This window comes from Liolophura sinensis, chromosome 9 (genome assembly GCF_032854445.1).
Source record: "Liolophura sinensis isolate JHLJ2023 chromosome 9, CUHK_Ljap_v2, whole genome shotgun sequence".
Lineage (NCBI taxonomy): Eukaryota > Metazoa > Mollusca > Polyplacophora > Chitonida > Chitonidae > Liolophura > Liolophura sinensis.
The window spans coordinates 3,583,896-3,600,606 of NC_088303.1; the positions used below are offsets into that span (position 1 = coordinate 3,583,896).

Genomic DNA, 16,711 nt, shown 5'->3' on the forward strand with positions numbered 1-16,711 from the left:
AAAAAACAAAATAGACGAATCACTAGATCAAACTAAATTCACTTATATTTAAACTATCTAACAACCAGAAAACAATACAACACTGATGGCTGGTATATTGTTTTCTCTATATCTATAATATGCTTCTTTTGACGTTTGCTTTCTATTTGTGCCTTGTTTGCTTGAAGTATTTCAACCTCACAGATGCCTTCCATAAGCTTTAATGGCATGTAAAGAACTGTTCAAATGGCACTCTTCAAATATCTGAGGCCTATTTCTTATGCACATGCTTGTACTCCTCACACATGTGTTGGGTCGGGTCATACCAAAGACTATAATATCAGAACAAAATTTCTTTTGTCATTTGTTTTTTGTTTTTTTTTTATGTACAAAAAATTAACTTCTCAATGCCAGCTTACCTGTCCAGCCAGTCCTGACACATCTTGTGAAGAGCAGATTTCCTGTTAGTTTCCTCCAGGTTCCATGTGTCCCAAGAGTCAAGTTCCTGTGCCAAGTAACCATGTGGATCAGCAACACCCATCCTTAACAAGACATCCAGCGATGTGGCCCTAAACAGAAGTAAAGCTTACTTGTAGGCCACTGAGATAACTATGACAAGCCCACTGGGGCAATGTTGAACATTTTTTTTATATATATACAATATAGAAGCACTTTTGCTCAACATCTTTTTCAAATTCAAAACTTTTAACTGATACTGTTTTGTCCCCATCTATATACTGTATCATGAGTTTAAATGTAGTGTGCTTTTACTTGATATCTTTGTCCCCATCTATATACTGTATCATGAGTGCACATGTAGTGTGTTTTACCTGATATCCTTGTTCCATCTGTATGGGTGCACATGTATTGTGTTTTACCCAATATCCTTGTCCCCTTCTATATACTGTATCATGAGTGCATGATATCCTTGTTCCTGTCTGTATACTGTATTAGAGTGTACATGTAGTGTGTTTTACCTGATATCCTTGTCCCCATCTATGTACTGTATCATCAACTCTATGATCACCCCCTGGTCATTCTCCCTCAGGGTCTGTAAGGCTCTCAGTGATGTCAGAATGAAGGTTTTCTCCTCGTGTACAAGTGCTGTGGGTGGGTTATGATGGTTCAGTGCTGACAGGTAACACCTAGCTATCCCATTCGTGTCCTCCATATCCTCCATACTGTGCAGAGTCATCAAGGCAGCTGATATGTCCACCTAAAACACAGCACCACACCTGTCCTCATAGTTGTTTGTCTTAGGTTTAATTGACTCTCACCAGATAGACTGTACCAAGCAAACCCTTATTTACTTATTTTTTCAAATTCTGACACATGAATTTTAGCCATCTGGTACCTTACCAGTGCTTGGTTTCAAGCAAAACTTTTAAGTCCATGAGATAACGACCATTTGGAAAGAACATGACAAAAGTGTTGTACTCTTCCACATACATGTATTTCACTGAGTCTACAGAAATTCAAGCATTTTCAATGGCCTCTATTCCAAAATCGTCAATTTCAGTTATTTCAAGGCCTTAAAATTTCTTTAAAGCATTGAAGTACTTTGCTGGTTTTCAGAGACCTGTGCAAACCCTTAACATACCTGTCCCCTTCTTAGTTTCATTAAAAATTTTCATATAAAAATTCAAGTAGAGTCAATGTAAACATTACAGTTTTATAGATTAGCACTAATTCTGTTTATTAGTACTTTCTTGACACAGATACCAAGAATTTAATAGGAATGGCCACATATGATAGGAATGGCCACATATGATAGGAATTGGCCACATATGATAGGAATTGGCCACATATGATAGGGAAAAGACAAAAAAACAAAACAACATGAAACCATAAATCACATCTGAGACTGGTTTCTAGTTTGTTTATAATGATGTCTGAACAAACCCTGTTCGATACCAGTACTTCTATTCTGTCCCTGGAACCATCAATTTGTAGACTGAAGTGACAAATTATCAAGAAAACATTTCCTGAACTGCCACAACTCCACTGTGTGCATACCTTGTGCTTGTAACTGGCTATCTTCATCACCCGACCCAGCAATGAGGCAAAGGCATCCACTGTCCATGGTTTAGGCAGAGTCTACAAGAGGGATCAGATATTAAAGCTTAATAAACATATAAAAGAATACTGATCTGGATGATTAAGTGACCCTTACAATTCTAACATATGTTAAAAACTGATGTTACACTAATCGTACATGTTGTAAAGTCTGATGTCACACTGATTCTACATGTGTTAAAGCCTGATGTCAGTGATTTTTAAGAGTACATTTAACAGCTCGGTAAAAAAACTCTAGGGTTTCACAGAAGTTATATTCAGACCAGTGTTTTAGGGGTGTTATTTTCTACATCTACAAATGGAGCACATCAGCATGTCAAAACAGTGCAGAATATCCGAATTTACACCATAATGGACAGGTTTCGCATATCATCACATACAAGTATACTCTTTACAGATACCCATGCAGGTCATCACTTTGTACGGTAAATGACATAAAGTTTCCATGTGAGTTATTATCGTTTTCTTTCGCACTATCTCAGTTGGCTGCAAGATGACAGAAACGCCCGCCCTTTCATTACCCTGCATGGCACTTCGCATCTCTGGTTGCTAATCCTTGCCACATGGGGTCAAGTCACTGACAGTGAGGTGTGCAGGTTTCCTGACAAGTAGGCCTGCATGTACATCTCTAAAAATACGCACAAATGAAATTGGAGAAAGTGTAATGAAGGATGATGTATATTACAAACCTTTACATTCCAAACACTGTCTCAAAGCATGATCACACCAAACAAGGAATGTACATGCACAATGTACAATGCAGGAATATCGATTATTTGGGTTAGGTATATGTGGAATCACCTCACACCATTATCTGGTTAATGTTCGTTTGCTGAGAGCTCTCATTATACAACAAATGTGTGTACAAATGTATTTTAGCTGAAAACGAATTTCATCAGCTTTCCGTGTCCATGCAATTCCACTTGAGTATGACAGTCTACATGCACGTTTTGTTTCTTTAAATGTCCTTCTATTCCATTAGAGTTCCTTTTCCTGCATTTTTATATCAGGAACCTCCATTAAGCACAGAACACATAATGCAGGTGAAGTTTCTGAAGACAACCAGGATTTACTTTTACCCCTTTTCGATAGCGCTGCGTGTGAGTCGCGAATATCGAGAGACAAGAGTCTGAGTTGTTATCACATTAGGAGTTCGCACAACACTGTCACTGGCTTTATAAACAAAATATTTTATGATTTCCTGTACACAGTTTTGCCCAGACATGATTTACAAGTCACCAGTGACAGATAAGATTATTGTTTTGCCCTTTGCCAGCATAAATTGTGTGATCACAAAAACAACTTTAAATTTTGAGTCCTGTGATTGTAGGTGGCTTGCGTCTTCATGTAGATAAAACCAATCTGTACGACTAAAATTTCATCTGACAGAACTCCCGATTAAATATGAAATAAATTAAGTATTCATGTTTGCAAAATATGGGCGGAAGTGGACAGTCTTTCAAATTACACCAGAATGAACAAGACATGGTTATTTGCAGCGATGCAAACGCATGTGTGTAGGTGTCACTTCATCTCATCTGATGGTAGGTCTAGTTTGCAAGTATGGATTTGGGGTGTAATAATTCTGCCACAGCTTTGTATACGGAAAGCCCTACAGTTTAAAAGCGGAAATTTGACATGACACTCCACATGCGTAAAGGTACTGGGTAGTTACGTCTCCACAGTATTTTCTCCCAAGTTCCCATTTATCACAAAATAACGATAATAAAACAGTCAACCAGTTGTGAAGAGCATGTACCAAAATTATTATGATTAAAACTGAGGAAAACATGAACTGTTGGTGGCTGGAGCATAGATTAACTGCTCAGTGAAGCGTCAGCTTGTTTATTAGATTTCTGAAGTGTCAGTATAATCCTCTGATCACCATGATGCTATCTTGCGGCGCTCAGTCAGTAAGAACAACCACCAACGCTGTGAATCCTGGGATACCCTTTCCCAGTCCCAGGGAGAAACTTTAGGTCATTTACCGTATATCCGTTGCACATGCACACATTCTCAGCCACCATAAGTCTACCATCTTGTGAGGTAGGTCTACTTTATTCTGGCATGAACTGCATGGAAACTATTTTCATCACTTTTCTTCTGTTTTGGTTAGAAAAAGTGAGTCAAGATTCTGGTGAAAAATGAGCAAACTTAAGATTTGGTAGAAAAATGACCAAAGAGTCAGCCTGTAGGTGACGCATCAATACAAAACTTCAGGTCAATATTGATGTATTAAATGCCTACATTAACATAGATCCTAATACAAAAAAGAGACATGAAGTCAGGAATTGAAGTCACTTATGATGATTTCTGAGCATCGCTAAAAGGGTCATCCCCCTCATGTTATTGTGCTTTAATTGCGTACAAAACCTGAGCTCAATACACACCGTACTCAAGAATATTTCACTTATACAACGGCGGCCAGCATTATGATGGGAGGACAATGGGCAGAGCCTGGGGGAAACCCACGACCATCTGAAGGTTGCCACCAGATCTTCCCACGTACGTATGGAGAGGAAGCCAGCATGAGATGCGACTGCATTGGTGAAGATATCCCCTCTCACACTGCCGTTATAATAGATGTTGGATAAGTGGCACCAATACACAAATTTCAACAGAAAACTTGAAACAGCAATCTTTTTGTGTGTGGCCAAGAACGGTTTACAGTTGTCATATTCATACCGTATGCATATAAATATCCTTGCAAAACTTTCTGTTGTCTACATATACTTTAGGTGCAGTAATGCTTACATCTGGGTTACAGTTAGGGAAGTACTTCTCAAACCATTCCTGGCCCTTGAATTGCATGATGAATTCTGGCAGGGGTGTTGGGGGAGCAGGAGGGGTAGGTATCCTCTCTGGCAAAGCAGAAATGGGATGGGCGGGTAATGGCGGAGCTTGAGAGACTATCTTGACAATGGGCCTCTTTGGACGAGGTTCTCTTTTGGGCAGAGGCTCTGGCTTGTTTATCTCAGAAGGTGGGTCATAAGCAGGTGCCCTGGGGGTGAATGGGGCTTGGGCTGTTTTCACTATCACCTCCTCCTTCTCTACTGGCTCAGCCACCGGGACAACCTCTTCGTTTTCACTCTGACAAAACCAATCCAGATTTCATATATCTTACTTTATGCTCTGTATGACCATATAGTGTTTTCCCCTATAAAATTTACCATTTATACTGTAATACAATACAATTATATTTATTGTAGTTGTTTAAGAAGGCTAGCATAAGAAGGCTAGCAAAGTACAAAGGTACATATTTTATTTGATTGGTGTTTTATGCCGTACTCAAGAATATTTGACTTATAAGACAGCTGCCAGAATTATGGTGGGAGGAAACCTGGAAGAGCCTGGAGGAAACTCACGACCATCCGCATGTTGCTGCAGACCTTCCAACATATGGCAGGAAAGGAAGCCAGCAATTGTTGGACAGTTGCACACCAATTGGCAATTGCGCACAATTATTGTGAAGTGAAATTAGTTGGGTTGAGGTATGAATGTGCTCATATTCCAGAATACTATATCCAAAGGCTTATTTGACTTATTAGATTTCTGTTTCATGCCATACATCTACTCTACAGCTTATGTGATAATAACAGTGAGTATTATGGGTGGTGAGTATTATGGGTGGTGAGTATTATGGGCGGTGAGTATTATGGGTAGTGAGTACTATGGGTGATGAGTATTATGGGAGTGTACATGTGTGTTTATTTCCAAAGACATGTTGCTGGAGCCTAGGGACACACACAATCTGTGTTTATTTACCGTGAGTGAAGGTGATCTCTTTAACATCTCTTCAAATTTGGAGAGGAGGTTGGACGGAGAAAGAGGCTTATCCTCTTCTTCATCCTCCCTCTCAGCCAGCTCATCCTCAAACCAACTGTCCGATGTGTCATGTTTCTTCTGTTGTGTTGATGATACGTCCCCATAAGATTCTATGGACCTTGCATCCTCTCCAGGCTGCAGAAAACACACAAAAAAAACACCATCCAACACCAATTTGACTGACTGAGCCTTTTATTTTCGTAAAAGAGAAAAGTGCTTTCAAAACTAAGTGAGAGCAAAAGAGTCTGTAACAATCTGAAGTTCAACTGCAGGATATAAAAATTAGAATAAGTTAAAATGACCCCAATTTTCACCCCCAAAAAGTGGATTAATAAGAGACAAATAAATGCCATAATTATTAAATGCCATAACACACATTTGTCCTGTGGAATATCACCCTACCTGCCAAAAAAAAACTCAAAACACCTTCCAAAGATCGATATAGATCTCTCTGAACCCTTAAAAATGTGCAACTTTGTCATGAGCAAAATTTTATCCCAGTTCTAATAGTAATGCAAATACAGAACAAAAAATGATCGAAAACATTTAGACAGCCAATTTCAGAAAACTGTAAGTTGCAACTCCATCTTAAGTTGCGATATTAAAAAGGTACATGTACAATGTACAATGAGGGTTTAAACTGGATGAATACCTTTGCTGTGTCATCAGTTCGTTGTAATTGTAGCGCTGGGGGTTGATATCTCTTCTCGGGTATTTTCACCGGTGGGGGATCAGGCCAGAGTAAACGCAGCAGAATGGAGTTGGGCACAAATCCACCACGGCCTACCGGAATGGTACGTCCCTCATCAAGTTTGGTCTTCTGCATTGATGTTGGAGGGAAGAATCCGGTTGGCTCCTTTTCCGGAATCCAACCTTCCATCTCTGACAAATTAGAATTTGTTATAACTACATACAGTACCAAATAGAATGTCTTAGATGACCCATGTTTTAACCAATATGGAACTGACCAGATTGCCAGTTCAGGAAGTGTTTGGTTAAGGACAGGAAAACACGCACAGTGTCTTGTTGAATGACAATGTCTCCAGATATCTCATGTGTCTCCTACAGTTTTTGAAATTTCTCAACTCACCAGTCTGTAGCAAGTGGAGTCAAGCTGACACTTACATACATATACATATATATTTGAAAGATGCTTCTGTTGGTGGAAAAAAGCAAAGTATAGATTACCAACTGAATCATTCTTTAATACTCAGTTTGGTCATTCAAGGAGTCATCTTGGACAGAGCTGCGAAACTTTAATCCTGGTATTTAGATAGTAAACTACAACTTGAATATTGTATGTAGGCCTCAAATCAATGGTCCATATTCAGTCTGTTTTGAAGAACACACACACATTAGACACATGGGAGCTTTTCCATCGGTTCAGACCAAAATAAAAAAACAGAAAAAAAAAGAATAAATGCCAGCTCTGTGAAATAAAAATAAAATACACCTGAGTCAATATCAAGCTTAAAATTAGCTGTTCTTTCTGTTCTGTCTGTTGTGATCACTGGGTTTGTGACTAGTTCTTTCTGTTCTGTCTGTTGTGATCACTGGGTTTGTGACTAGTTCTTTCTGTCCTGTCTGTTGCGATCACTGGGTTTGTGACTAGTTCTTTCTGTTGTGTCTGTTGGGATCGCTGGGTTTGTGAATAGTTCTTTCTGTTGTGTCTGTTGCGATCGCTGGGTTTGTGACTAGTTCTTTCTGTTGTGTCTGCTGGGATAGCTGGGTTTGTGACTAGTTCTTTCTGTTGTGTCTGTTGAGATCACTGGGTTTGTGACTAGTTCTTTCTGTTGTGTCTGTTGCGATCACTGGGTTTGTGACTAGTTCTTTCTGTTCTGTCTGTTGCGATCACTGGGTTTGTGACTAGTTCTTTCTGTTGTGTCAGTTGGGATCGCTGGGTTTGTGACTAGTTCTTTCTGTCCTGTCTGTTGCAATCACTGGGTTTGTGACTAGTTCTTTCTGTTGTGTCTGTTGGGATCGCTGGGTTTGTGACTAGTTCTTTCTGTTGTGTCAGTTGGGATCGCTGGGTTTGTGACTAGTTCTTTCTGTCGTGTCTGTTGGGATCGCTGGGTTTGTGACTAGTTCTTTCTGTTGTGTCTGTTGTGATCACTGGGTTTGTGACTAGTTCTTTCTGTTGTGTCTGTTGCGATCACTGGGTTTGTGCCAAATGCTTTCTGTTGTGTCTGTTGTGATCACTGGGTTTGTGACTAGTTCTTTCTGTTCTGTCTGTTGCGATCGCTGGGTTTATGACTAGTTCTTTCTGTTCTGTCTGTTGCGATCACTGGGTTTGTGACTAGTTCTTTCTGTTGTGTCTGTTGGGATCGCTGGGTTTGTGACTAGTTCTTTCTGTTCTGTCTGTTGCGATCGCTGGGTTTGTGACTAGTGCTTTCTGTTCTGTCTGTTGTGATCACTGGGTTTGTGACTAGTGCTTTCTGTTCTGTCTGTTGCGATCACTGGGTTTGTGACTAGTTCTTTCTGTTGTGTCTGTTGCGATCACTGGGTTTGTGACTAGTTCTTTCTGTTGTGTCTGTTGGGATCGCTGGGTTTGTGACTAGTTCTTTCTGTTGTGTCTGTTGCGATCACTGGGTTTGTGACTAGTTCTTTCTGTTCTGTCTGTTGCGATCGCTGGGTTTGTGACTAGTGCTTTCTGTTGTGTCTGTTGTGATCACTGGGTTTGTGACTAGTGCTTTCTGTTGTGTCTGTTGCGATCGCTGGGTTTGTGACTAGTTCTTTCTGTTCTGTCTGTTAGGATCGCTGGGTTTGTGACTAGTTCTTTCTGTTCTGTCTGTTGGGATCGCTGGGTTTGTGACTAGTGCTTTCTGTTGTGTCTGTTGCGATCACTGGGTTTGTGACTAGTTCTTTCTGTTCTGTCTGTTGCTATCACTGGGTTTGTGACTAGTGCTTTCTGTTCTGTCTGTTGCTATCACTGGGTTTGTGACTAGTTCTTTCTGTTCTGTCTGTTGCTATCACTGGGTTTGCAACGGCAAATATAGCACTCGCATCAGACAAAAAAGAAGCACAAGTGACTGCCATCTTTCATTTAATATTTTTCATTCAGCAATAATTTTCATAATTTAGCAAATTTGTTTCAAGAATTCTAAGCTTCATAAGTAAAGTGAAAATCCACATTATTTGTACATGTTTGTCATGCCCTATAGTTGCATATAGCGAGGGAGTAGAAGGACAAATTTGGCCGATATAAATGCTAATTGGACAAAAACATGTGTTTGGACCTTTCTGACCAATACCAATAGAATTGTTCAGTGCTCTGAGGTCACAGCTATTTAGTGTGGGGTACTGAATTTGTTTTCCTGGTAAAATTTATCTATCATACATACCTTTCTCTGTTACTTCTTGCTGTAGCCCCTGGAAAATTTTATCTGCAGGCAGCTGTTAGACAAAACAACACAATGCATCCATATATAAACCTTGTGTAATATACAGAAACAAGACCCATCTTGTGTAACACCTAGAAACAGAACCCATCATGTGTAACACACAGAGGACCCATCTTGTGTAAGACACAAAAATAGGCCCATTTTGTGTATCATGTGTAACACACAGAAACAGGACCCATCTTGTGTATCTTGTATAACACAGAAGCAGGACCCATGTTGTGTAACACATAGACGCAGGACCCCTGTTGCGTACCACACAGAAAGAGGACCCATCTTGTGTAACACATAGACACAAGACCCATCTTGTGTAACACACAGATGCGGGACACATCTTGAGTAACACACAGAAAGAGGACCCATATTGTATATCTTGTGTAACACACAGAAAGAGGACCCATCTTGTGTATTTTATGTAACACACAGAAAGAGGAACCATCTTGTGTATCTTGTGTAACACACAGAAAGAGGACTCATCTTGTGCAACACACAGATGCGGGACTCATCTTGAGTAACGCACAGAAACAGTACCCATGTTGTGTAAGACATAGAAGCAGGACCCTTTATTTGTGTAAGACACAGAAAAAGGATCCATCTTGTGTAAGACATAGAAGAAGGACCCATCTTGTGTAACAAACAGAAACAGGACCCATCTTGTGTAACAAACAGAAATAGGACCCATCTTGAGTAACACTTAGAAACAGCACCCATTTTGTGTAATACATACAAAGCTTCAAGGCACAGTATTCTATTTACTATTTATATTTTGACAATATCATGATTTTGTGTATTTGAACAACTCTAAGCCATGCTTTTGGCTGTAGACCATGAGAGTGTAGCGTAGAAATGTTACCGTTGACTGAACTTGTATTATAACCTTATCCCACCCAGCTCAAACTGGAATGTCATAAAACAATTTTTGTTTTGTTGACATCATGGCGTTTGAGAGTGAAATATCAAAATGTGACAACAAATGTGATATCTGAGTGAAATATCACTTATACTAGTGAAAGAAACCCTAACACTTCATCTTTATATAAATAATGAATTAGTATATGTAATTCTGCTTTCTTCAGGGGGTACTCATGTTAAAGCTGTTTTTTGGCTTGTCAGTCTGAGTGTACGCATACGCTGAGTTGCTGAAGGATTAAAATCATTACCTGAGATCTGTACACTGTTTCCAAACACAGACTGTGGGATATGTGCCCTTATCTCAGGTATTATACATGTATAGGTACAAATTTTGAAACTTTGTGTAGATTTGAATTTACACATACATGTATACATGTAGGCTATGGGAATACAACTGACAAATTTAATAAGGAATATTTCATACTCTGGTTGAATGGTAACTTCCTACTACCACATTTCAGAATAAAACAGTCTACCTGAATTTTAGGCCTGTTGTGGTACAGTTTCATGAACTGTTTCAAAGCTTCCCTCTGTGTCCTGGCTGTGCGTCTTGGCTTTTTCTTGCATGAAATAGCTCCATCCCTTAGAAGACGAAGTTCATTTTCGCGCTCCTCAAGGGTTGCATACCCCTTATGAAAAGAGTAAATAAATAAATAAATAAAGCATGAAACAAATCAAAATTAATTTGATAAATTGTATAAATTGTATAAATAACAATTTATACACTTACATTTCATTTCATACTGAAGTTGTCAGATTTATGGGAAGGGAAGCAATACAAACCAGAACATCCAAAGCATAATTCATGTGAGTGGTTGACACAATTTATTGAATTGCTTCACTGCACAAGCATGTCAGTTAATTGTAACTCAATGTCAGCTGTACAGCAACAAGTGTTTAATATCATCTACATGTTTCTGAATTATGCAAAAATTATGAAATATGCAAATATTACTATTAAATCAAAATCAGAAGTTAACCTTCAAGAATCTAAAATTTATTTTCACAAAGTAATCAGCCAGAGCCAAATAGCCCAGAAAGAGATGGCTTGTAGACAACATTTTTGCTCAAGTTGAAAGCCTTCTTATTGATGCAGATACATGTACTACTGCATAAAGGTATTTTACGTTATCTTTATTTTGTGATAAACAGCAAGTGTTTGCTACTGATGAGTCTTACCTGTTCCCTTTCACGAGCCTCTCGTGTCACCTCATTCTCTTCATCGGATGTCAGTTTGTCTGTGTACTCATCATACCTTGTGAAGAAAAGTAACAAAGAAATAAACACATGGTTTACATCGTTTGGCAGATTTATATGAACTCTGACCTGAGAAAATGGATCAACAACTACCTAAACTGTGCTCAGTGAAGTCCTGTATGGCATTTCAATGATCTGGCCAAAGTGTCATGGCTGTGAGTTAGGAGACGTAATGCTAAAGCAAGCGCACAAAATTATGCCAAGGTACATGAACTCGTTATCAAGATTTTTTGGTGCTGTAACAGAGGGACGAACATACATGGCTACAGCAATATCCTTTGTCTGAAGTTCGTCAAAAAGTACAAATCACAATGTCATAGCAGCTACAGAAATCTGTTACACTGGTTTTATCCCCTTACTTCAAAGAAGCTCTAGCATTTTTCAGACGTTTGAGGTCAGATTTGTTAAGTTGGTTTAGAAGGTTCTCATCATAAGGAATGGGGGGTTCTGCCTGCTGGCCCAGGAACTTCATACAAGACATCTTTAGCAGGTACTTCTTTGGTAGATCTAAAATAAAAGTCAATCTACATAAGCACAAACAAATAAAAGACAGCATCCTTCCTGAACGGAAAAACAGCTACAAAGTAACTATAAAACATTGAAATGTAACTTACAAAAATTGTAAAATGACAAAAAAATGAAAAAATAATGCCTTCATGTCCAAATATAATACCGTCCTGTCTTCATTGTGTGAAGAATGTGAGTATCATATTTGGAATCTGAAATAGTTTTCAAAAAATCCTGTCCACATGTAATACATATGCACATGCACTTTGGTGTACTACATGAATCTTACAGTGTTAATGGACAGCACCCAGTTAATGTCTATTTCCAATGTATGACTATGATCCAAAGTATGTCAAACCATCATTACAGTACATACTTTTTGGAATTTTCCAAACTCAAAAGAAGTTTAGTAAGCCCTTACACTGACACAGCATACTGTATAATCGATATGACAATATGTCAGAAAAGGTTGCGAACTTTGGCCATAAAAGCTCAAGTGACGAACCATTTATAGATGTTTTCCTGGGAACTAGACATGGGTTTGAAAGACATAAATCTTCAAAACTGGTAAACATTCTTCGTAAAACGTTGAACGCTTGTCTTGCTTAGTTTTTAGAACAAGGTGATGTCACTGATGGCGCCCATCATTCATGTTTCAAACACTTTATGCTAAAGTTTTTGTGAGTCATAAGCACTTAGAACAAGCCACTGTGAGTCATACTCACATAGAACAAGCCATTGTGAGTCATACACACATGGAACAAGCCATGGTGAGTCATACGCACATCAAACAAGCCACTGTGAGTCATACGCACACGGAACAAGCCATTCTGAGTCATACTCACATAGAACAAGCCATTGTGAGTCATGCGCACATGGAACAAGCCATTGTGAGTCATACGTACATGAAACAAGCCACTGGGAGTCATACACACATCAAACAAGCCATTGTGAGTCACACACATGGAACAGGCCATTGTGAGTCATATGCACATGGAACAAACCATAGTGAGTCAAATGGACATAGAACAAGCCACTGTGAGTCATACACACATTGGCAAGCCATTGTGAGTCTTACGCACATGGAACAAGCCACTGTGAGTCTTACACACATGGAACAAGCCATTTTGAGTTATACGCACATGGAACAAGCCATTGTGAGTCATACGCACATGCAACAAGCCACTAGGAGTCATATGCACATATGAAAAGCCACTGTGAGTCATCCACACATGGAAGAAGCCATCGTGAGTCTTACGCACATGAAACAAGCCACTGTGAGTCATACAAACATGGAACAACCCATTTTGAGTTATACGCACATATAAAAAGCCACTGGGAGTCACACACACATGGAACGAGCCATCATGGGTCATACACACATGGAACAAGCCATTATGAGTCATATGCACATAAAACAAGCCACTGTGAGTCATACACACATGGAACAAGCCATTGTGAGTCTTATGCACATAGAACAAGCCACTGGGAGTCATACGCACATAGAACAAGCCATTGTGAGTCATACACACACAGAACAAGACATGGCATTTTGAGTAAATTATAGACTGAAAAGATTCATGAAGTTTATTTCTGGCCCAACATAACTAAGCTACAAATATTGCACACACATATACAAAACCTTGTTGCACAAAAATGTAACACTACAATCACTACCATGTGTTTACTTCAGTAACTTGCAGTTTTAGATGAAAAACCAGTGCAGTTCACCTTTAAACCCTTCCCTCAGTTCATAGTTCATTTATGTTATAAAATTGTCATTACAAGCTTGTAACGAATTGTAAGACAGATTTATGTCAAATGGGTAAAATACAAACATTGCTTTACAATTTTCACCATGAACACTTGTTCAGTGAAAACATGTCACTGAAGACAGGAGATATATACATGGACCATATACCTAAATTATGACAGAATCTAGACTGTCAGAAAACTTTTTGCAATCTCCACAATCTTTATGAGCCTGTCACACAAGCCATCCCAGGAATAAAAACATCTAACCTTGCTCATTGTACTCACAATTTCAAACTAGACTAAGAAAGGCAGCATGCAGGAGGTAGACTTACAGACAGTATGCGGGATTTTGCTGACATGGAGGCCTATACCCAGGAGGAGGTCCCCTTGCTGGTTACAAAAACCAATGCTGTGGGGAGATACACCCAGTCTCAGCACTCTATGGGATGAAAAACAAAAATGTGTTTGAATGTTAACATAACCAAGATTTGAACCTCAACCTAACAGACCAATTTTTACACACAAGTGTATATACATGCACCTACTTCCTCAACCTTTTTGCATGTACACATGGAGTGTTTTTAGCATATTATAAAGGCATTTCTGTACATGTACTCTCATAAAATTATGACCCTCACCAAACATAAATTATTGCCATGATCAACATACGAATAAAGCTCTGGTGAATAAATTGTGTTGATATTTTGCCCTGTAACATGTGAAAAGGTTTGAGGAGATACATGTTGTAGGGTATGTACATGTACACTGTATTTACGTAAGAATCACAGTCAAATATGAACTCTCTGTCCATCACACGGCAAACCACTGGTGCGGGGCTGAGGGGATTTGCCATCTTCTGATGGCTCTTCTTAAAATTTAGTTAACTTGTATATCTTGAATCTTCTCTCCAGTAGGAAAATTTTCAAATATAAATGATATCTGATAATATTTTACTGACCTGTGACCTACCATCTTGTGGTCTGAGTTCATATTTGACATGTTAACATGTGATGTATCAGTGTTAGAGTACCCCATACATAAAAATAATTTATCGTTGGTTGGAAGTCCCTCTAATGACTCTATTCATACCTCAATGTCTCAAGGAAAACACTGTTATCCAATTTTCACTCTGATATTTATTTTAATACTTGTATGATTGTTCCTCAACACCATACAGCAGAATGTTTCATTCATATGATAACTGTCAGTTTTATGGATGGAGGAAACCAGTGTGTCCCAGATAAAGCACTGACCGTGGGCAAGTTACTGATAAACTTTCCCAAATGTGATGAACATCCGACATGCACACCATATCGGAGAAAGACAAGCAGTCCTTAAACTAGGCAAACAGCTAAACAAGCACCGTCAACCACACAGTGTCACCAGGGCCCCATAAGCAGAGAGAGAGGGGGATTGAACGATCTGTGTGGTACACCAGGGATTGCAGGTTGTTCTGAAATGAAACAGACCAATGCTCGCATGACAACTAAACTAACCTGAGGAGCTGGTTCTTGTCACTCCAGATACGTACAGTACCATCCAGGCTGGAAGTGGCAAAGAGTCGCAGTTTGTGACAGGCGGTCAGGCCCGTAATGGTGTCTTGGTGGTCGTCATTTGGTTGATGGTCACTCCGATCTGAAACCACAATACTTTGCAATACACCAGAAAGTTATCCCCAAAACCTGTGTTTCTACCCAAACAGTTGTATTTAAAAGAAATATGAGTTTTAATACAGATGTAAATATCTTGAATGAGCGTAGTACATGTAAATGTTTTCAAACCGTTTTGTTTTTTAGATTATATTTTCCATGGATTCATATTGTTATTTTAGAATCGTAATATTAAGGGTTCGAGCTTTCTGCCGGAAGGCCTTTTGTCACTGTCAGCACTACCATTATTCTGTGCAAAAATGAGTCACATTTCTACGGAATATAGTCAGTTAGAAATTCATGAAGCCTACATGGTGTATTTTAGGGACTGACTATAAGCTGTGCTCTGTAATAGGTCACGTGACTTGGCTGACGTGTTGGATCAACTACAAAACCTAACAAAACCTAACAGTGCAACATTTTTTAATGGAATCTGTTGAACCTTGATATACATGATCTTTGACCTGTGACTGAAAATTCTAAAGCAGGTATTCTTATTTTGTATGCAAATAAGAGAGCAATATGTCACTTTGTAAAATGTCAAAAGTACTGTTTTTTTCTCTTTACTACAAACAGTCCTTAGATAATTACAATAAAAACTATCCTATCTACATGTAATGTATTTTGTCGTTCTGATTCCAAATTTGTACTCAAATCTGACTGGAACTGGGTTATTTTCTCTGAAGTAGAAAAAAAATGCAACAAAAATTACTAGAAATTAATGTTCAAAAAATTAATGTGTAAAATAGCAGTCCAAGAAGAAGGGAACACGTTACATGTCTGTAAAACACAAACACTTTATTTCTGGATATTCAACATTTTGAAGAAATTGCATTTTACACTACAGAGTGAAAAATATAAAAGCTAGATAAATGCAACCAGCTGTAATAAATTGGTCTGCAAACTGGCCTTTCACATTTATGTGAACAGATTTGATTTGACATAACATTTTACAGATTTTTTAATCATGTTATCTTTGATTTCTTTAGTGAAAGTTTGTTCCGTCAATATCAGTGCAATATCACTATCTACAGGGCTTAACTGGGCATTCCATCACAGATTGGATCACACACTAAAATAACCTATGGTTTGCAATATGTGAATTGGTACTTACTCTTTGTGATCAGGTTGTAGAGCACTACACTGTAGGTGGCACTGGAGTGGTCATGGAAGGCTACACACAGAGCACTTTTCATCATCACCATGTGTGATGGAGTGTGACCACAGTAGAAGGACATGAGTGGAGCCAAGGCTTCCTCAGCAAACGGGTACAAACGCCACACTTTGATTATGTTATCTAACCAAATCACAAAGAAAAGAAGATAAATTACAAATGCTGAACAAACAGATTCA

The 16,711-nt window shown here is 38.8% G+C and overlaps 1 protein-coding gene across 1 annotated transcript in view; it reads right to left on the reverse strand.

Moving 5' to 3' along the window:
* The window catches only part of LOC135474835 (uncharacterized), a 38,126-nt gene that overhangs the window by 5,978 nt on the left and 15,437 nt on the right, over positions 1-16,711 (reverse strand). The window contains exons 12-24 of the mRNA XM_064754449.1: positions 16,473-16,655; positions 15,206-15,344; positions 14,042-14,148; positions 11,807-11,954; positions 11,370-11,445; positions 10,667-10,819; positions 9,222-9,273; positions 6,533-6,762; positions 5,821-6,015; positions 4,810-5,145; positions 1,996-2,076; positions 957-1,195; positions 399-548 (exon numbers count right to left, since the gene is read on the reverse strand). Of these exons, the coding sequence (XP_064610519.1) occupies positions 399-548; positions 957-1,195; positions 1,996-2,076; positions 4,810-5,145; positions 5,821-6,015; positions 6,533-6,762; positions 9,222-9,273; positions 10,667-10,819; positions 11,370-11,445; positions 11,807-11,954; positions 14,042-14,148; positions 15,206-15,344; positions 16,473-16,655 (2,089 nt within the window). The remainder of the gene's footprint in view (positions 1-398; positions 549-956; positions 1,196-1,995; positions 2,077-4,809; positions 5,146-5,820; positions 6,016-6,532; positions 6,763-9,221; positions 9,274-10,666; positions 10,820-11,369; positions 11,446-11,806; positions 11,955-14,041; positions 14,149-15,205; positions 15,345-16,472; positions 16,656-16,711) is intronic.